The 21,105-nt window shown below is 43.0% G+C and overlaps 2 protein-coding genes across 2 annotated transcripts in view; one reads left to right on the top strand and one right to left on the bottom strand.

Moving 5' to 3' along the window:
- The first annotated feature begins 625 nt into the window (after positions 1 to 625).
- Positions 626 to 18,278, top strand: SNX8 (sorting nexin 8). Its single transcript, XM_005420350.2, has 11 exons — positions 626 to 702; positions 7,232 to 7,422; positions 7,852 to 7,969; positions 8,248 to 8,369; positions 8,727 to 8,807; positions 9,745 to 9,905; positions 10,307 to 10,439; positions 11,524 to 11,592; positions 12,332 to 12,481; positions 12,833 to 12,982; positions 13,702 to 18,278. The coding sequence occupies exons 1-11, from the start codon at positions 669 to 671 to the stop codon at positions 13,813 to 13,815; spliced, it is 1,323 nt and encodes a 440-aa protein (XP_005420407.1). The 5' UTR covers positions 626 to 668; the 3' UTR covers positions 13,816 to 18,278.
- Positions 18,279 to 18,613: 335 nt separating this feature from the next.
- The window catches only part of NUDT1 (nudix hydrolase 1), a 3,918-nt gene continuing 1,426 nt past the window's right edge, over positions 18,614 to 21,105 (bottom strand). Inside the window, exons 2-3 of the mRNA XM_005420351.2 lie at positions 19,325 to 19,470; positions 18,614 to 19,111 (exon numbers count right to left, since the gene is read on the bottom strand). Coding sequence (XP_005420408.1) covers positions 18,939 to 19,111; positions 19,325 to 19,470 — 319 coding nt within the window. The 3' untranslated portion in view covers positions 18,614 to 18,938. The remainder of the gene's footprint in view (positions 19,112 to 19,324; positions 19,471 to 21,105) is intronic.

Genomic DNA, 21,105 nt, shown 5'->3' on the forward strand with positions numbered 1-21,105 from the left:
CCCTTGTGCGGGGCTGGACGCGGGCGCGGGGCGCGGTCCCGAAGTTCTCCCGTGGGGAGTGACGCGGCCGAGCGCTCCCTCCGTGCCGCACGGAGTTTATTCCGTGCCCGCCCGGGGGCTCCGGGCACCTCGGAGCCGGCGCGGACCCTCCCGCAGCGGGGCAGCGGCACGGGCGGTCCCGGTGCCCCCGCTCCGAGCCTGCACCGCCAGCGCAGAAAGCACCGGCTCCCAGCGCTGGAGTTTTAGGAGCGTGCAGCTGGGGCTGGGATGAACAAACTTGTAGCCAAATACTGCCAGCGTTTGTTGCGAAATGAGAGATGGAGGGAGCTCCTGGGTGAATTGAGGGAATAATGTGTTAGACTCCTTTAGCAGTTAAACTGAAGGAAACTTTTAGAGGGTTCTGTGAAGTTCCCTTTGAAGTGGCTGAACTTTTGTACCTGCTCTGTGCATACTATTTTTTTTTTTTGCTCAGTTTGGAAAGAAAAATGAGTAGGTAAGCTTAATGCATAGAAAAATGGTTTGATTGATTGTATTTAGAACCCACTGTGAGTTTGCTCTTGTTAGGCCTGTGATGCTCCCGATGCAGATAATGCTTATAAATAAATTATTTTGGAATATTTCTGTCCAGGACTGATATAACATATTGAGCAGCAGCCTTTGTGGAAAAAATGTCCTACTGTACCAAAGAGAGAGCTTGCTCAGGTATGTCTTATGGATTTACCATCTGCTTCAGGAGCCTTATAGAGATAAAACAGTTGTCTCCAAAGTAGAATATTCTTCAACTGATTAACTTCTGGTGGTGGTGCTTCTGTACCTTTCTGATCTACTCAGCCTTCTTTAGACAACCTGTTTTTCTTTGGCACAGAGTTTATGATGAACACTGAGAGAGGGTACATAATGATTTTGGCTAAAGAAAAATAATGCTGTGAATGCAGCAATGTTTTTTATTTTTAGCATCATGATGCAGGTTCAGAGATCTTTAAAGTTTCACACCCATATGTAATTGTTTTTGGAGACCAGCAGCTTGTCAGTGAATGTTTTGGGAGGATTGAAATATCCAGAGTAATGAGAGTCCTGATAGGTATCACTGATGCTCCCCTTTAAGGGCAAATACAAATGCTGTGGTTTTGATTTAGCAGTACTAAAAGTAGAAGTACTTTAATACAATCGAAGGGAAAAGAAAAAAGGATAATGTCCAGCTTGTAAAGTCAATTCTGCAGAGTGGCTTTTATTGACTTTTTTTTTCCCTTTTGCTTTTACTTCCATGTGAGTCTGTTTTGCAATGATTGCAGGGAGGTAATCCAGGTGTTGGCTGTGTAGGGAGTGAGGTGTCTCCTTTTCTTCTGATGGCAAACCTTTAACTGTGTGTTCAGCCCGTGGGAGGGCTGTACAGGTTACAGACAGTATAATTTGCACATGACCAATGATTCCCCCCACAGTCTTCGAGTTTTATGGGTTGGTGCAGGTTGAGGGAGAAAAATTTACCAGTTGCAGACATGTGGAATTGATACAAAAGGAGGAGAGCTTTAATAATTGCTTTTCAACAGGATTTGGGATAAGAATGAACTTGTTCTAACTATAAAATGTGTGAAAAGACCATTGGGAGGCTGTAGGGTCTGGAGTGGCAATGCCATTTTTAATGCTTAAATGCTAACATCAAGCATAATCAAGAGGGGGAGGACCATGTAAGGAAAATGAGAAGGAAAACAAAGATAAACTGTTTATTTTCATGGGATATTCCTGACCTCTATAAGGACGGTTGGTTGTGGGAACTTGCCAGTTTTGTAGTCAGGCTAAAATGTCCTTGTGAAAGTTTCCCAGAGCAGTTGTTTGGGTTATTGCTTGCTGGGTTACAGTTTTGGGTGTGAATTTTTACACTTCCAACCTCTTTTGAAAAATGATAGCTTAGCAGTCATCCACTGAGCGCTGGGAACCAGCCCTAGTGAGCATTTGACTTTTTGTCCCTGTAATCTTAGGGCACATTCCTCGTTGGATTTTTTTCTCTGCTAATCCTGTTATTTCTTCAAAGTAGCTGCATCTCACTTTATTGTGTTTGCTGCAGCTGGGGTCTGTTGCTCACGGCTGACTTGTAAATGGAATGTGTCCCTTGGATCCCCAGACCTGGGGAATCAGATGAATCAGTTGATGATCTAACAGCATAGTGAAAGAACAGGGCAAGAGGCTTAAGGTTAGTTCTTTACACAGAATAAATCTGTGTGACAAGTTGGTGTTGGGGCGTTTTTCTGCTGGAGTATGGGATTGTGGTAGTTTGAGAAACAGCAAGAGGCCTACAGTTGCAGGAGACTGCAGAAATTCAGGTGCTTTTTAAATATTACTAAAGAAAGCTTAAATAGTCTCATCTATTTTTGAGTTGAGGCATGACTTCTCTGTTTCATCTTTAGGAGCACCAAGTGCTGAATAACTATCTTAAACTTACTTGGAAAAAAACACCAAAAAACCCTTCCCAAACAAAAACCAAACTACCTGCAACACTAAAAAAAGGGGAAATAGGAAAACCTAACCAAAGGAAAAAACCCCAGAAAACCCAGACTAACTAGTGCAGAGTACATACTTGGCATCTCTGGTGGTGGTGTTTTGGTTTTTTTAAAGGAGAAAAACAAAATGTTGGAGCCTATTTCCAGCATCTAATTTTATGATAGTGTGTGCTATTTTATCTTGTTTTGACATTGTGGGTAGCTTGTATTTACATGGGAATAGTTGGGAAGGAGACTCTTAATTAGAGTGAAGCTAAATATGATAACTTTTCTTGTACCCAGTAAGAAATACAGACCTGCTTTCCATGTTGAACACACAGCTATGCAGCACTTAGCTTTGTTAGACTGATTCTTTTGCTTTTCTCCTTCTGAAATAAGAATTGCATGGTTCAAAACAACCCAAACAAGTTGTGTGCAGTTGTTTCAAAAAATCTTTAAAGCCTTTAATAGGAAAAAAAAAGTTTTGTTTGCTTTTTTTTTTGGTAGTACTTATGTTGTTTTTGTTTTTTTTTTTAGGGGATTTCAAATTATGTAATATTTTTAAAAATGAGAACTAGGATGGGAGTCTGTTTGAATTTGTAGTTGAAATCTGCACCAGCTTTCAGGGAGGCTGATGTGGACACTGGATTCTGGAATTATGGAGGAATGTTTTTGACACAATAAAGGGGAGAGGCATTTCCATAATTCCTGGGGCTTCTCATGAGAAGACAGAAAGGAAAGGGAAATGCTGATGAATGATATTTACATTGCTGCTTTAGTATTCCTGGCCCAGGAGTTGGTAGTGGAGCCCTCACTTTTTCCAGGGAGGAATCTGATGTATCTGTGTACAAAACCAGTCAGTTTTCATATTTCCTGTGGGTTGGATCCCTCTGCTCTGCACAGTTGTGGCCTGTGATGATGGAGGAGAGATCTGAGCTGCTTTTCCTGAAGGTTTTGCTTCCTTACAGGCTCCTTTCTCCTTCTAGTAAAAGTGCCACTAATGTAATAAGTAATTCTGTGGCACCACCTACTTAAGCATGTCTGATAAATTTATCTGATTATTGCCTGGTGTAATAAGGAGTTGGTAGCATCAGCCATCTGTAAAATGGAGATAAGGCCTCCAAATTTGATTGACAGAGCTTAAACAGGGAAGGGAGATCAATGTTGTGATTTACCACCTGTGCTTCCAGCCCTGGCATCGCTCTACTGGATGTGCTTACTCACATGTGAAAACTCTGTGCAGCTATCCAGGTACTTGGAATTCTGCTCTGGCTTTCATAAATGCATGATTTTGGAAATTTGGATGGAGGAAACTCCTAACTCCATGGAAGGCAGATTGCTGCCCAGTTGTATCAGTGGAGTAATGAATGTTGAGCACTAACTAAAGCATGAAACACTAACTAAAGCATGAAGTAGAGAAATTTTCTATTGCAGTTCTTCTCTGGGTAAGTTTCTCAACTCCCTTCAGTCCAAAGGCTATCTGACTTGCTGAAAAAAAATAAAAGAAAAAGTATTATGCAGTGTTTTCATAGCTGTTTTCTTTTACAACCAAACAAAAACTAGGCCATGCTTTGAGTGCTTCTTCAAACTTTTAGTTGTTGTCATCTTGCTGTCTTCTTGTTTGCATTTGTATGTTTGTATGTATTATTTTTAACTTTTATATCAACTTGTTTCCAATTGTATCAGGCCATTTCCTGATAACTTATTGACAACAGATTGAGAATCTGCTGTAGCAAAAGCCTAGCTTGTAGGAAAAAGCTGATTTTTATTTTGTCTGCTTCCCAGTGTTCCAGGGGAACCATTCCATACCTCATTTCTGTATCCACTTGCTGCTGTCTGTATATAAACTTTACTAGATAATGATCTGCTGAAACCAAAGGGAATGTTTTCAAAATTAGCTGCTCTGCAGCAGAGAGTGCGTGATGGGGAGCGTTAAGTGTTCTGGTACAATGCATGTAAATCCTTTTACTGGCTGAACACAGGAGCTCATACCAATGAGTTCCCACCATTATCCACCATTTCTGGCCAGGGCTCTTGAGGCTGTTCCCAAATAGGCTCTTTAGTAAGTAGAATGAAAAATGGGCTGAAGAATAGCTCCAGTATATATTGCTCTGTAGGGTTAGTGTTAATGCCATGATAAGCATTTCCTAAAGCAGGTTGACAGCTGTTCCCAAGTCATTTTACTGTGTTCTCAGAGCTGTGTTTGTGGGTGTAGATTCACTCTGTCTTCTTGATACCATACATGCTGAGGTTATTAATTAAACAGTAATTATTCAAACTTGTTTGCATGGTTGTCTGGTTTGTGTGATTTCACACATTTAGACAAGGTTGAGATGTAAAGAAGCTACAAAATATTTCAGGGGGAGCCAAGAGTGTGAACTGCTGGTAAAGAGAAGGCATGTCCTGTAGGTGATTTTTAGAAAGCAAATTTAGAGAATAATTTGATAAAAACTGGGGAGAAATTACCAAGAGAAGGGCAAACTGTGGAGTCTTGCCTGGTGGGGCATCACTGTAGGTGTCTTACTGGGTAATGGGGTTCAGACCTCTAAGGAACTGCAGAGTCCTCAGCATCAGTTTGGTTCTGGGACTTAAAGATGAAACAGTGAGGGTTTCATGGTTCACCCTATACATCTTTTCTCCTCATACCTGTCTCTTGCCTTTGGGGTTTCAGGAGTTTACCAGACAATGCTGAGCCCAGTTCAGGGACTGGTTTGTGCTGTTGATGTCCAGCAGAAAGATGGGAAGCAGAGACAGTGACTCAGTAGGCAGGAGGAGATGTTGTGTTAGTACAGATTGGCACTGCTTGGGGAATTGGTTGGGGTGCATTTTGAGTACCCCCCTTTGAGGGAGGCCTCTGCAACATCAGCCAGTGGCTGAGCATCACAGAAGGCTCTGGAATTCTCTGGAGGCAGGTGTGTGTGTGCATTGGAGGAGTAACAACATCTGCTGTCCTGAGTTGCATTTCACTGATGTGTCTTGAGCAGTTAAACCCAAGAATTACCAGGGTAGGCACCCAGAGAACTGCTGCTCTGGAAATCCAGTATGCCTTGTGCTCTACAGATGTTGTCATTTCATCCAGCAAAATCCCATGTCAACACTGAATTAGTTTATATTATTTTACTGCAAATTTCTGGCAGGTAGCTGGAAATCTTTAGGAGCTGCTACCTAGGTGGGGTTAGCAGCTGATATGTCTATTAAAGCAGAGGTGTTAAGACTTGCTACTCTGAGTCACATTAGCAGGAATCTGAAGCCTGATGAGGCATGTGGGATAGGGTCATTTGTCCTGGATTTGGTTTGGTTTCATTAAGTCATTTTATGGAACAAATAGCCAAGTGTCTGTTATGAAGTGATAAATCTGAAGAATTAAAGATTGCTTGTTTTCCCTGTTTATCAGGGCCTAGGGCACATGAAGGAGCAGGTGGGAAATCCTTATCAGGAGGAGGTCAGGGCTTTCAAGTTAAGGCTATGACTTCTTATCTTCCTTGAGTTAATCTGTTACCCAGTTAACAACTTTTTGAACTATGTATGGAAGCTGAAAGAAATGCTTCTGTAGTGTTACTGTGTTCTCAAAATTGCAGATATATTTAAGGACTTCTGCACAATGGCAAGGAAGGGATAATGAATCCTACCTGGCTTTTCTAGGAAGCTTTCATCAGTGGATTTGACTTGCTTTATAAAAGAGTTTGTTCACAATATGCCTCTTACAGAGAGGAAGGCAACCCAGCTGCTCCAGACTGGAGAGCAGAACTCAGGTATGGAGTGGACAGAGCCCAGGGTTGTACCCTCATTTTTCGCACTATTTCCTATGTGTGGAATGGGTAGAAAAGAAAGGATGGCTTTGAAAAGCAATGTAAGCTTAGTTTACAATCACATAATAGATGCAGTTATGAAGTCAGGGTGAGATAAGAGGCTGCAGTCAGGAACTTGATAAGAGAACACTCTGAGTCATCAGCTTTGCCCCTTCTTTGATGTCATTTGTCCTCTGGGGCCACATTCTTAAGACCCATATTTTTTCACTTCTGCATCTGAGAGTCAGTTACTGTCCAAAGCTGCCCAGTTATGGCCAAATTTGCTGTCAAAAGCTGTTTGCAGCAATGGAAGAGAATAGGTAAGTTTGAAAGATTTTGCCACAGCTTGCTATGATTGAAGAATTGTTGGGTTGGCAGCCCTTATTAGGAACCTTTTCCCTCTGCTTTGGAACTTAAGTATGTTGACATAGTAAATTATTGTAATTCACACTCTCTGTAGCACACTGTCATAGAGTTTAATAAAATTATGTCAAATGAAGTGTCTCCTTCCTTTGTAATGATGTGCAAAATTAATGGATTAAATTTCTGCAGCGTGGTAAAACGACACATTTTTCTTTCCTTCCATGAGTTGTTCTAGGCAGGATCCAAAAGTGCTGAGCAAGGGTTTCGTTCATTTTGGCAGATCCTGCTGTGGTGGGAGCTGGACAGACAGGAAATGCAGGCCTCTTAGCTGATTCACAGTACAAACTTGGCCTGTGATTCTTTGCTTAGTGGAGATGTCTCTCTGACTCGATATAATTGGTGGTGCTCCTGGGTGTTGTGAGCAGGGAGGTACTGATGATGTGAACGTGTGAGAAGCAGCATAACCTCCCAGGGGAGTGGCCTGGCTGGGCTTCTGGTGGCGTTGCACCACTCTGGCAGCACCAAGCAAAGGAACAGAATATTTTAAGGCTGCTTCTTTTACTATATCTTATCAGGTCTAGTGTTTTTTCCCTTTTTGTCTTGTAGATTTGGCAAAGCCTCCAGTAAATGAACCAAGGGAAGCGGAACAGTTTCTAATGCAGACACCCCAGGGAAATCCACTGCTGCTTTCCCACACCCTACAAGAGCTCTTGAGCAAGGACAGTGTGCAGGTGGAACTTATACCTGAGAAGAAGGGCCTTTTCCTGAAACATGTGGAATATGAGGTTTCCAGCAAGGTAATGTGAACAAGCTTTGGGCTTGGTGAGAATTTATCCTCCTAAAAATGTCTGTGCAGTTTTTGCTGGCAAAGTCCTGAGTGATCTAGATATGCTGGGTGATGCTGGTTTTAAGTAGACCAGTTGTGTGGGTTGATTTTTAATGCAGTAGAACTGGGCCTTCCTGACTTGGGCCTCTGCAGCATGGACCATCTAACTGAGCTGTGAAGGATGGTATGCAAGTTCACTTGCTTGAAAACCTGAGCTCTGTACCAGAGCAGGTGTGTGACAATGGAAACGGAACGGTTTTGTGACAAACTGGCATTGAGAGCTGGGTATTTCAAACTGATTTGAGCTAGTGAAGAAATCATATTTACAGTGAAAAAAAAAAAAGGTGGAGGTGCTGCTGTGTAAGCTGTGCATTGATTTATCCCCCCTGGTTAATTGCAGAGATTCAAGTGCTCGGTGTACAGACGATACAACGACTTTGTGGTGTTCCACGAGATGCTGCTGCACAAGTTCCCGTACCGCATGGTGCCTGCACTGCCCCCAAAGAGGATGCTGGGAGGTAAACCTGCATCTGCATTTTGGGCTGCAGGGGGGTTGCTTCATGCTGCAAGTGTGATACTGTTGAAAAGAAATGTTTAAGAGATTGAAAGTCTTGGCTTCTGCTTACCTCAGACAACTTTGAGAATATTTGTTCAGGTGGTCAGTCTGAAAGTTCTGGTTTTGGGACCTGACAGACTATAGGTATCCATTCTTTGGTTTTTGCTGCAATGCTTTCCTTTTCCTTTCTGAGATGTCATGTGGGGGACATTAGCTGAAATCTCATGTTTCTTCCTGCAGCTGATCGTGAGTTCATAGAATCGAGGAGGAGAGCGCTGAAGCGATTTATAAACCTGGTGGCTCGACACCCTCCCTTCTCAGAAGATGTGCTCTTGAAACTCTTCCTGTCCTTCAGTGGCTCAGTGAGTGTTTGTTAGCAATAGTCCTGAGCTTGCAAGTCTTGCTGTAACTGCCACAGTGTTCAGGATTGCTGTTAACCTACATGGCTTTGCTCCCTGGGAGGAAGAGAATTTTCTCTCAGCAGGTGTTTCCACAGTGGAAAGTGGAAGGTAATTTCACTCAATGCCAGGAGTGTAGTATTTTGAAAATTATAACTATTCTTAGGCAGAGATTATGCTTTTCCTTAAATTAAATCTAACCTGGGTAAAGCTGTATCTGCTGAGTTGTGCCTTGCTGCTGCAATATATCTGAGACCTGCATGAACTGCCTGTGTTTTTTCACAGTTCCTTCATGCTCATTTGATTCTATATTTTCTCCAGGATGTACAGAATAAGCTAAGGGAATTGGTCCAGGGAGTAGGAGATGAATTTGTGACTTGCAGATTAGCTACCCAAGCCAAGGTACGTATATGAATTTCTTGCAACATGTTATTCTGGTTTAAATGGCTTCCTTCTCCTGGTGCTTCAGTTATGGCATTTGTGCAGTGATGGACACCTTAAGTAGGAGACATTTGTTTCCAGAGTTTGAAGGACTTGTAATTTTATTGAAAAGATCAAATAAACTTTTGACTCTTAAGGGCCTGATATTTCTAGCTAAATTCTGGCTCATGAATATGGTATAGATTAAACAATGAATCCTGCTCAGAACATGTTTCTCTGTAATTACTTGTACTTGCATAACAAACAAATGCACAAATTGCACAATTTAAAAGGTAATGTCTAGATTGATGTCTTTCCCTTGTGCTCATGCCCTCATTCTGTCTGTTCTCTCCCTGTGGGAGAGCAATTTGGACTGCTATGGAAAAGCTAGTTATAAATTCTCCATATATCTGTTTATCCCAGTGATTAGTGCTATGACAAGTTTTAAGTACACATCCACTGTGTTCATTGAGCAATTTCAAAGCAAGTTGTTGTTCAGGTTCCTGCAGTGCTTGCAGAGGGTTTTGCAACTGGAGCTTAATTCAGGCTTTTGCCAGTGATAAACTGGTCAAAAAAAAGCTGAACTTTCAGTTCGTGCTTGACTTTACTGGGCTGGGAGTTACCAGTAGGATCAGATCAGAACTTGTGAGCTTGAAACCTCACAAATCTTCTTTTAACTACATAGGAGAATTGCAGATTTTGCCAGTTCTGTCTGTGCTGGGTATTTGAACCCCTTTCTGCCTCTGAAAATTAGGGCTGTTTGTGTGACATGTGACTTGGACACCTAAATGGCAAACTGATCTCTGCAGAGTTCTTGGAGCACAGTGGGAGAGTGTGAGCACAGGAGGGAAGCCTGTCCCTCTGCAGACTGTGCTGTGCCTCTGATTTATCCACCAGTAATCCCTCTGTACTCCTTCAGGACTTCCTCCCAGCTGACATTCAGGCCCAGTTTGCTGCCAGCAGGGAGCTGATCAGAAATATTTATAACAGCTTTTATAAGCTCCGGGACCGTGCGGAGAGAATTGCTTCCCGAGCCATCGACAACGCCTCCGACCTCCTCATATTTGGGAAGGAGCTCAGGTAGGTTTGGAGGAACAGGATTTGCTGATTTCTAATGTTGGTTTAGAACTCAAAACTCTTGTAAAGTTTACCTGCAAATAAACAGGTAAAAATGGGTGTTTCAGTGCATGCTGTAGGACATAATCAATTTTCCTTCTATAAAAGAAGGAAATACACGCTTTTCACTAGGGCTGCATTCCTTAGAGTGTGAGGAAAGAAAACAGAAATACCTTCACATTCAGGTACTTGTGTTATTGTCTCTCTCCCCAGTATGTACACAGTTAACTCTGCATTTGAGATAGGACAGTAGTAGCTCAGCACTGTGGGCTATTTAGACAGATTTGAAACTGCTCTCTGCAAATAACTTTATCTGCTCAGTGGAATTTGTCTCCTAGATGTGACCATCACTTTTCTCCTTCCAGTGCTTTGGGCTCAGACACTACTCCACTTCCTTCCTGGGCTTCTTTGAATAACAACACATGGGGTACTCTGAAACAAGCCTTGAAGGGTCTGTCTGTTGAATTTGCACTTCTGGCAGATAAGGCTGTGCAGCAGGTGAGTCCTTTACTTTTGTCCTTTTTTTTTCTCCTTTTTGTAACATGAATGAAGTACACTGCTGCCCTAAATTTTATCTTGAATCTTGAGCTCTGTGGACATAAGCCCTTCACGAGTTAAGAGGGAGATTGCAGTCCAAACTCACATCCTTAACTAACAGCCTGCTTGTTCAAGCTTGTGTGAAATACCTGGACTGTGTCTAAATGGGAAAAAATGTAACAGGCAAGGGAAAGGAAGAAAAAACCTGCTTTCTTTCTTAATTTTAAATGGTTACTGCACACATTAAGCTCACTATTAGGGTGAGCTGTCCAAAAGTGCCATGTTCCATTTTATTATCTGCTACAGAGAACCCAGAATAACTTCTGAATCAAATTTTCACGTTCATGTACTTAAACATTACATGAGAATCATTCAGGCAGAAGCATCACATTCCAGTCTAAGTGCACAGTGTGGTAATGACTGTCAGAATGATGTGAGAACACGACAGTCTGGGAAGGAAAAGTAATAGTTTTGTCTTCAGTGCTCTTCATCTCATTGTGTTAAAACAGTTATTGTGCTTTTGTAGATCAGTCAGGCCAGGTCTCTTTTCTCTGGAGTTTATGCTCCAGAGAGCTCTATTGATACAGGAAGAAAAGAGTATTCTATAAAATAAAAAAATTGGCAGTGAAATTTGTCTTGGTGTCTCATCTCTGCCTTCTGATGCATGAACTGTTATGGGGAACATGCAGGTATTCAGAGTTTTAATGGATTAGTTATCTTGTAGGAAGGGAAGATGAAAGATTGGAGGAATCTGCAAAAGCAAGGAATTCCAGGCAGAGTGTGCTGAAAGGACTGACACGCAGGCCTGTGAAACCAACTCCTCTTGTTCTAATGATCAGTCAGTTGGAAAAGCTGTTCCTGCCTCAGTCAGGTCTTTGTTCTGCACACTGAAGACTAAACACTCCAGTGCCATTGGAGAGATTTTTGATGCAGTTGTGTAAGCTCTGATGTGCCCTGGAGAGAGCAGCGAGAGCCTGCGTGGTGTGGGGGGTGAAGGGCTGTGATGCCAGGCTTACGTAAAATGTACTTTTTCCTTGTTTTCTAGGGTAAACAGGAAGAGAATGATGTGGTGGAGAAGTTGAACCTTTTCCTGGATTTACTCCAGTCCTATAAAGTGAGCTCTGCTGTTCTGCCAACAAGAAAGTTGTTTAGAGCAAGTTTGTGCTCTTTAGAGGGTGTAACGCCAACTGGATGGAAAACTGTCTGTGAGGCCAGTTCAGAGGCAAACTGGGCATCTGGCAGAGGGAGGGGAGTGGCTCTTGGCCACAAGGAGCTCTGTAGCCTTCCTGATAGCTCATCTGATGATGAGAACTTGCCAAAGAGCAAACTCTGCAAGGAATTTAAAAATATGACTGGTTAAACTGTATGGATCAGCTAACTTTTTGGTTTTAGATTTGGCTGCTTTTGAGTCAAAGCAGTGAACTAGATTGCTACTGATTTGCTCATGGAGACATGAGTTCAGTTATGAATGAAAGGGCTTTCTCAGCTGTATGTGGCAGCCTCTCCTGACATTCCCAGGCCAGGACTGAATTTGAAGGACTTGAGCCAGCACTTTAATTAATTGCCAGCACTTAATACTGAGAAGGTCAGAAAAGATAAGAGGCCTGATAAGATCCAAAATGTTGGCAGAAGTGGTGCTCCAGGTTGCCTCTTAAGCTCACAGGTCTGGGTTCAAGCAGTTTTGTTTCTTAAATTCTTAGCTACTGGCATTTTTTGACCCTCTTGAAAACAAAGGAGCAAAAATCTGCAGCGTAGAAATGACACAAAGTGTGACCACACGTGTGTGCTCCTGATGTACTTGGCTGTGTGTTTGCTGACTCTTGGCTCCACTGCTGTTTTCTTTTCCCATAAAGGACCTGTGTGAAAGGCACGAGAAGGGGGTATTGCACAAGCACCAGCGAGCCTTGCACAAGTACAGCATGATGAAGAAGCAGATGATGAGTGCCACTGTGCAGAACAAAGAACCAGAATCGGTGGAGCAACTGGAGTCTCGGATTGTGGAGGTAGGGCAGGCAGAGCAGAGGGTGGGACTGGGCTCTAGTGGTGCTGCTCTGGAACTCAGTCACATTTGCAGACAGTTTTTGGACTGAAAGTGTAGCCTGTACTTTGGGAAATCTGTGCTACCCACTGTGCTACGTGGAAAATGTGTTGGTAGCACATAATTTGCAGGAGTTGTGGGAAGCAGCAGTCTGCATGAGGGAAAGGGCAATTCCTGTTGTATCAAATGGGTCCAGGAACTGCCTTGTTAGGGTTTTGGTATGTGTTTGAATTGCTGGTATGGGGAGGAATGCTGTTTTCTCCTGTTTCTCCTTTTTCCCATCCTCTTTCTGGTCACTGAGTTCCTCTTCTTTCAGCAAGAAAACGCCATCATAACCATGGAGCTGCGGAATTACTTCTCCCTGTACTGCCTGCATCAGGAGACACAGCTCATCCACATCTACCTGCCTCTCACATCTCATATTTTGGGGGCCTTTGTCAACTCCCAGATTCAGGGTCACAAAGAGGTGAGTTCTAGACTGTGTCCTTTTTCTAAAATATGAATGAGAATTTGAATGGATTTGTTTTCACCCACTGGCCTTCATCCTCTAATCATCTGTGCAGTAGGGCTCTCTCATAGCTTAGGAAGTTACCTGAGGTTTTTCCAGTTTGGGGTGAGGATCAGGGTTGGCCTCTAACTCCTCTAAAAGATGGTATATTCTTGCAGCAAGTTTTATTTCTTCTTCTCTTATCTGTAGCTGGCCCTACCCTGTGAGTAGTTGAAAAAGACCCAACCATTCAATCTCTACTCTGTAATGAATGATGTGTGTTTGTTAGATTAATCTGTTTCTTGTTGAGCTACACAACGTATTGTATGACAAGAAAACTTTCCAGGTTTTGCTCTAAAACTTAGAAAACTCCTTTTTGTTAAACCCTTTAATATTCCCCATATACAGACTTTCTTGCTTTGGTAATATTAGAAAAGTCTCTTCTCTTTCACTCCCTATCATCCCTTCAGTGAAGGAATTTGATGAAGGGAAATCTCCCTTCCATACAGGCTCAGGAAAATGTTCATGGAGCTGCACTGGTCTGACAGGAACATTCTGGGTCCACTGAACTTCCTGAAAATACTTCAGCAAATTTGTGTTGTGCTTCTGTATGTCTGAGACTGCTGCTAAAATTCCATGTGGTGAGATTGTTACTTGCTGTGTGGTCATGTCTGCTTTCTCTCCTTCTCCACTCACAGATGAGTAAAGTTTGGAATGAATTGAAGCCGAAGTTGAGCTGCCTTTTTGTGGGATCCAGCAGTATGCCAACTCCACCACTGTCACCTCCAGAGGGAAACTTCTTTTCCAATTAACGTTCCAAGCATCCCACACGGAGCAAGAAGGGCAATCAACGAAGGGGTGGGACTTCTACCTCCAATGAATCCTCCAAAACAGCTATTTTTATTTTTATTTTTTTTTAATATTGCTGCTTTGAGCTGCTCTCTGATTTAGACAGACTGGATGTGGGGCAGAACATATGGATATAGAGACAATTTTGTAATTTTGCAATGCCCTGGGGCAGAGCTGATGTTCATTCTCCTGCAGATACTCCTCATGGGGTCGGGACAGAGCCTGGCACAGCGAGTGCTGCAGGGTTTGTTGTTGCTGAGGCCTCTGCATCTTGTACTAACAGTCCTCCAATCGTGTTTATCTGCAGCTGTGCTGACACATCTCTGCATGTCTCTGAAGTGCTGAGATGAACAGGATAGCTGAAGCACTTGCTTGTAGTGGAGATAAATTGCTTTTTGTGCCTTGGAGGGCCTGTGTTAGGGACGTGTGTGCATAAGGAAAGCTGAAAGCCATCCCCCATCCCGTTGTAGGTGTCTGGATTTGATTTCTTACTGCTAGACCTTAGCACAGAATGAATGAAGTGGTTGGATTTTGTAGCCCAGCTGGGCAGGGGTCAGTGCTGCTCTGTGACAGGGATTTTCCTGTTGGTGCTGGATGGACTCTATTGTCAGTTTGTTTCCCTTCACGGTTGAAGGGCATTCTGGGGACTTGCTTGTATTTTTCAGTTTGGGGCCAAAGACAGCTGGGTTCAGGAACTCGGAGGAGTTTGCCTGGCATAAATGAGAAAATAATTGACTAAAACATTCCTTAATTGTAAACCACTTGTACTACAGGAGTAGAACAGCTACAAGGTAGCTTGTTTATTTCTTCTGGAGGTTCTGACCTCCATCTGGTGAGTAGCAGCTCAGATCTGTTGGAGAGCTGCTGACCCAAAGGCTGGTGTTTTCTTTGGTGTAATATCAGAAGTATCCTGCTGCACCAGCAGGCTGGAACACAGTGCTGATAAAGTTCATTAGCAAAAATTCAGTATTATCAGGAAGTTACTGTCATTCTTCCTGGCTGTGGGTAGCACTGCAGTATGTTTGTTTGTGAAGGAGAGTAGATGATTAAGTGAAAGTTCTCATCTCTAAAAACACCACAGCCCTTGGTAATGGGGCTTTCAGAATGGTTTGTGGTTGTGATAAAGGGACTAAACATTCCCCACTTTGCATCTCCAGTGGCTTTGCCGTGGGAGGCAAAGGGGGAGAACGTGCATGTTGTGTTACCTCAGGGGAAATGTGCACATCCTCCAGAGAAACTGATAATCAAACTGCAAACGTCTGCAGCAAAACCCTGTGTGAACAGGACTCCCTGAACCTAACTTCTCTGGGGCCAAAATAGCCTCCAAAGGGGAATTTTTGACTTGGCTTCTTTGCATTTTCCTCAAATGGGTAAAAAAGGAAGCAGATTAACAAGGATGAGTGCTTGCTGTTAATCAGAATCATTACAGTATTTTCCCACTGGGGAACTTCCCCATTATCAGGAAGTATATTTAAATCCTCCAATCACGAAAGCTTTTTTGATTTGATTTTTTTTTTATTTAGAAATTTCAGTGCAACATGAAACTCTTCCTAGCCTAGGTGGAAATTCTGGATTAGTTTCTTCAGCTAGAAGCAAGATAAGTTATTTGCCCAGTTTCAGGAGACTGAATAACCATTACTCACACTCCTCAAAATGGAGTAAATACACTGCTATGGGTGAATTCCTTGAGTGCTGGGCCTTAAGCAGTGTGTAGCCAACCTTGCACAGATTGCATTAAAGAGCTTTTTCCAACAATTCAAATGTTAACTCACTTTCCTCCTGCACATGGGCCTTGTCCAGTGAGACAGATGAACTGCAAATGGCTGTGACAGATTTGATTCTCTCCTGGAGATTTCCTAAGTGATGCAGAAGAAATTCTGCTCACAAGCTGGAGCAAACTGTCAGGGAAGGGAAATGTTTCTCCAGTCCAGTTACAGAGAAGATATCATCTCAGGCATGGTACAACAGGTTTTTCTGCTTGACCATGTCTTGATTAGAAAGATGGTTTGTGGTTCAAGTGTGGAAAGTGTGTTACCAGACTTTTCCATGCTCTTCACATTATCAGAAGGTGCTGGCTGGTTATGGCTGGTTTAGTCTCAGCACCCATCCTTCCTCACTTGTTTGCCTGATGTGGTGAACAGTGAAATTGAGAAAATACTGTATGTTTTGGGGCAAGATCTGATAATTTATGATGGGTCTCATAAATTACTTGTTTGACTGGGCAGTGTTCTGTAGGAGTGCTTGCAAAGGACTAGCCTGAATGGAACTTTGCACTTGTCACTCTTAGAAAAACATTACAATTTTGAACTTGATTTGAAATCAAAAGTCAACCCCCCCAAAAAGCAAACATCAAAATGACATTAGGGCTTTAGACTAACTCCTCTTTCCTGTTTTCCTAAAGCACAAATTGTACAGTCCTAGTGCAGAGACTGTAACAATGATAGACACACCACAGGACTTATAAAGAGACTGAAATGACCTTGTTTTGAGAAACACCCCATTCCTCCATTGTCAGCCCTTGTGTCTTGGAGGAGAGTTTTGGGGATGGGCTTTTCTTGTTTTGGTTTTACTCTGTTCACCAGGTATTTGAGAACTGAGGCCCAGTATTCTCAAAGCTGATCCAGCTGCTGGCACTTTCAGAGTTTATTTCATACTGGACTATCAAGCTTCTGTCTCATTCCTAAAACACATGCAGACACTGTTTCATACAACCCTTAGTTTGCAAGCCTTTCTTCTGGGAGGCTGGTCAGTGTGCAAACAGCACTGTTTGTTTACCTCAATGTGTGAGGGATTTCCTTACTGTCTCTGTTTTGTTCAGTTTATGGATCTGTCAGACTTGGAGGGAGCATCAAGCACAGCTTCCTTCCTCCAGAGGGAAGCAGCAGGAACTCCAAGGATCCATCAAGCTGTCTGTCTGTCCTAGCCAATGTGGGAAAAAAAGTTGTAGTTAGCTCCATGCTCTTTCCTTCTGCAGTAAACACTAACCAAGCCAGACTAATCGAGGAGTGTGTGTTGCCTATCTGAGATCTGATGCTCCTGTAAGGTGCAGTGCCAAAGTGTTAATGTGCTTTTGTGAATGGAAGCTTTTCTGTGTGTGCTTGAGGTCAGGGGACTTTGATGTGTTCAAAGGAGTGATGGTAGAAAAGCCTGCAGTGTCTGTCAGAGCAGTCCTGGAGGTACCAGGGTAGTAAACACCTGAGACCTTGAAAGGCTGCCTGAAAATTGTTCTCTGAAGAGGGCTCTAAGTTTTGTCACTCCCGAGGGCTTCTCCACTTCCAGCTGTGAAGTGGGAATATACAGGCTTTTTGTCAGTATCCTGTTGAAAGGCTCAAAACACTATTTACAGTACCTTAAATCCTGTATCCTTCTTTCCCTCTCCTTCCATCTTCCTGGCAAATTTCTCCTCCTCAGTTGTAACATGTTCAACGGTGCCTTGCTACATTCCAGTGCTTTTAACTCTCCTTTAACCATGCAAGGGTGTAATTCCTGGAATTGTAACAGGCTAATTTACACTCTTCAGTTTGTGCTGTTTACTAAAAGACAAAGATCACCACCTGGGGACAGAACTTACTTAGAAGAGCAGTAGCATCCCAGCTCTTTGGCATGAGCTAAAAATCAGGGTTGGGGAAAGCACCTTCCTGAAAGGACTCACCTGACTGCAGAGGGGATAACAGAAGTGCAAGCTTGAGCCATGCTTGTTCTTTTCCTACCCAAACTCCTGGAGGAACAGAAAGTAATTCTGTGTGATTGTCACGCGCTGTCTCTCACCCAGCAATTTACAATTTCCATCAGGAAATAAACCAAGGTATTTAACAGGTATTGGCTGCCAGTCATGCCCTTTCCTACCATGCAGTAAGGTCCAACTCTGTAAAAGCTGCTTGTCCTTTTATGCTTATTCTATTTGCCCCAAGCCATTCTCTCTGTTAGAGCAGCCAGGAACCCTCACTGCCAGGTCAGAAGCAGGGATGGGTATCAAAACCTCTGTAAATAAATGTGCAGCACAAAAGGAAAAGTAAGGTTTTAGGGTGTTAATTCATCCTCCTAAGTCTGAGCTGTGGCTTGCTGAGCAGATGAAGGATAGTTTTGAGTGGTATAAATTTTTCAAAACTGCTGGAAGGAGACAAGAAACAAACATAGTTCAGAGGGTGTGAATTTTGCCTGCCTGGAATATCCTGTATCTTTGCTTTGCTCAAATAGCCTTATGTATGAAGCACTTTATTCAAATGCAGGAATTAAAGAACTATTACTACAGCTGGTAGACTGGAAATGTTTACAGATCCTACATGACATTCCAAGATTCTATCTGTAAGTGTTACATGTCTGTAAAAGTGTTTGCAAAAAGGTAAAAAAAACCAACTTGTGTAAGAAGTTATATATGTGATGTGTTATTTCTGGCATGATTGGATTAAAGTTGTGCTGCCCACCATGCTGGGTTGGGCTGGCATCAGTGCTGAGCAGTCACCTGCTCCTGCCCTGGGACAAAGCCTGCAGCCCTAGGGGATGGCACATTGCAACAGGAACTTGCTGGAAGTTGAATTGGTTCAGCATATTTTTACCTGAAATGCTCAAATAGTTTGACTTCACAGCAGGAGCTGCAACAGTGAAAGCTGGGCTGAGACTGGACTGTATATCTGCCTCTGGCTTGTGCTTTCTTAACTCCCATAACCTTACACTGCCTTCAGCTGGAGGATCCTGAAGGAATCTCTGGTTTGAACTTTTCAAAAGGCTTTCACAGCACCATTACAACAGGACAACACATGCTTTTACTAAAAAAGTATTTTTAATAATAAAAAAAAAATAATAAACCCACCCATAAGAGAAAAGCTTAAGCCACTAAAAAGGATTAACACTTAAGTTTTTAATAGCTGTGATCACATAACCACCAAAGCTTACCACAACCAGGGACTTCACAGCATGGAAAATCTTGTTACTTTTATTTCTGCTCTAAGAAACCCCCTTACTTTGCAGTGACCTGGAAAGCAAGTCTTGTGTTCTGGCAAGCTGAGCAATGAGACTCTTATAAGTCACACTCAGGATGCTGTAGCCCATGTGGGCAGTAGCATGTGGGCTGAATGCTTCTGCTTTCTTAAACTTCCTCCACTTCTTTCAGGCTGTGCTCCAGGATGGTGTCTTGTCCTTGGAACTTAAAATAGCCACGAAACAACTTTCTCTGAAGCACCAGGGGAAACCAATAGCTGTCATCTGGCCACATGCAATGGAAGGGCACCTCATCCAGCTGAAACCACTGGGGCCGCATTTCTGGTGGCAAAAAACAAAAGAACTCCGTATGGGACGTGCTCATGGATTTTTGCTGCCTATACTGTGAATATTGGTCAACAAGCAGCTTCCCTCTACAGCCCAGCTGCCTTCCTTCTGGGAGGCATTTTAGTGTGAATAGTTCTGCATTTCCTAAGGGCAGTGCTGTCTCAGAAGAGAATGCACCTCTTTCCTTTCCCCACACCAGCCACCTACCCTCACTTTCTGTTGGCTCTCCATGAAAGTGATCTGCACGGAAAATGTGAACGTCCATGAGTTCAGAGTTGCCTACAAATTCAAATGTGATCTGACCCATCTTCTGCAAGGTGTCCACAGTCAGTCCACTCTCCTCCAGGAGCTCCCTGCACAAGAAAAAGACTTCTTACATGAAACTGAGCATTGGAAGGACAAAAATGCAGTCATTAGCTTTACTCAGACATTTAAAACCCTTCCAGTGAACCAAAGGTGAAAGCTCTTATAGTACAACAGAGCAGGGTTCTGACCTGCACCAAGCCACAAAGCTACAACACCACAGCAGAGCCAGTTTAGGTGGGATTGTGTGTTATTTCAGGCTCCTGAGCCTGGCAGGAAAACAGTCTATGTTGGAAGAGGAAGAGTCAGGAAAATGGATCATTTAGTAGAATTTAGTCCTTGCAACGTGCAGCTCTTCTCGGAGGTAAGGGAGAAGTGGGGATGTGAAGTCATCTGACTGTAGCTGGCTGTGGCTTCAGAACTCCAAGGTACACTTCATTTAGACAGGCAAAAAGCTTTGCCAACTTCCAGCTGAACCTTTTAGAATTGTGGAGAAGCAGGTCATGAACACCAGAAAGAACATCTGTACCTGCTACACAATCAGCTGCTTCTGAGGCAAACTGAAGCCTAGTTAAATTACACACTCCATCACACCATTTGCACACAGAAGGTTGAGAATTCCGGTTCCCATTCAAATGCAGTGTAAAAAACACAAAGCACTTGTGCAAACTTTGCCTTTTTGCTCCTGGGGAGCACATTGAGCATAATGAGAGGCCAGAAGGCAAGACTTTTAAGAGCACTTGGAGAGCTGTGCCAGCTCTTTTCCACACACCACCATACACAGCTACTTGAAGCACATTCAATTATTTCCTCTCTTTATGCTCTGTGCTCAGAGCTTTTTTTATTTTACCTCCCTCTAAAAGAAGCAGCATGGCTTGAAGTTAGTAATGGTTTTTATAATGTACAAAAATAAGGAATACTCTGAAACTGTGTATCTTTAGTTATAGTTAATAATTAATGTAGTTGCCTATTTGGCAGGAACAACAATTTTAAATTGTAATGGAAATTATTTTAAGGCTCCAGCTTTCTTTGGCATTGGTTTCATGGATCCCATCTTTCAAAATAATACTTCAAATTAACATCTTGGCTAATTTTAGTTTGTCTTCTGAGAAGCTATCTATGTCTAAAATAGAAGCAGTTTTCCAGCTATGACTGTAAGAGCCTCCTTTTACAGGCACTGATAATTGAACAACAAAGCACAACACTGCTACAGCTCTCCAGGCAATTTATCCATCAGCTGCTTGGCTCTGTCTGTAGCAAGTGGAAACATTACAGGTGGCAAACTAGAAATAACTCACTCACTAAATGTTCTCCTTACAAGATGTGCCACTAAGGACCTGCCCAGCTGCTCATGGGAATGTGCTGTACACAGTAGAAGATGGAAATCTTGCTGGTACTGGGAACTTTTGTTCATGTTTTGGCTTAATATTTAACTACCTTAATATTTAACTGAGACTTCACACCTGCTGCCTCTGCCAACCCAACTGAGACAGAGCAACGTGGAACCACAACCTCAGACCTCAACTGCAGAGTGGAAGAGGTACAAGGGAAGTTTGATTTGGAGTGTGTGGTGCTTCCTGCAGCAGAGCTGTGCCCCGAGGCAGCGTGGCACCAGTGGGGCTCCAGCCAGCAAGGTGGCCAGTGTGTCCAGCTGCTCCTGGCTCTGGGGACAGCTGCCTGCCCAG

This window comes from Geospiza fortis, unplaced genomic scaffold (assembly GCF_000277835.1).
Source record: "Geospiza fortis unplaced genomic scaffold, GeoFor_1.0 scaffold237, whole genome shotgun sequence".
Classification (NCBI taxonomy): Eukaryota; Metazoa; Chordata; class Aves; order Passeriformes; family Thraupidae; genus Geospiza; species Geospiza fortis.

Coding starts and splice junctions, on each gene's coding strand:
- SNX8 (XM_005420350.2), top strand. CDS start 669: ATGTCCTACTGTACCAAAGAGAGAGCTTGCTCAG. Junction 8,808..9,744: donor GATTAGCTACCCAAGCCAAG/GTACGTATATGA, acceptor GTACTCCTTCAG/GACTTCCTCCCAGCTGACAT. Junction 10,440..11,523: donor CAGATAAGGCTGTGCAGCAG/GTGAGTCCTTTA, acceptor CTTGTTTTCTAG/GGTAAACAGGAAGAGAATGA.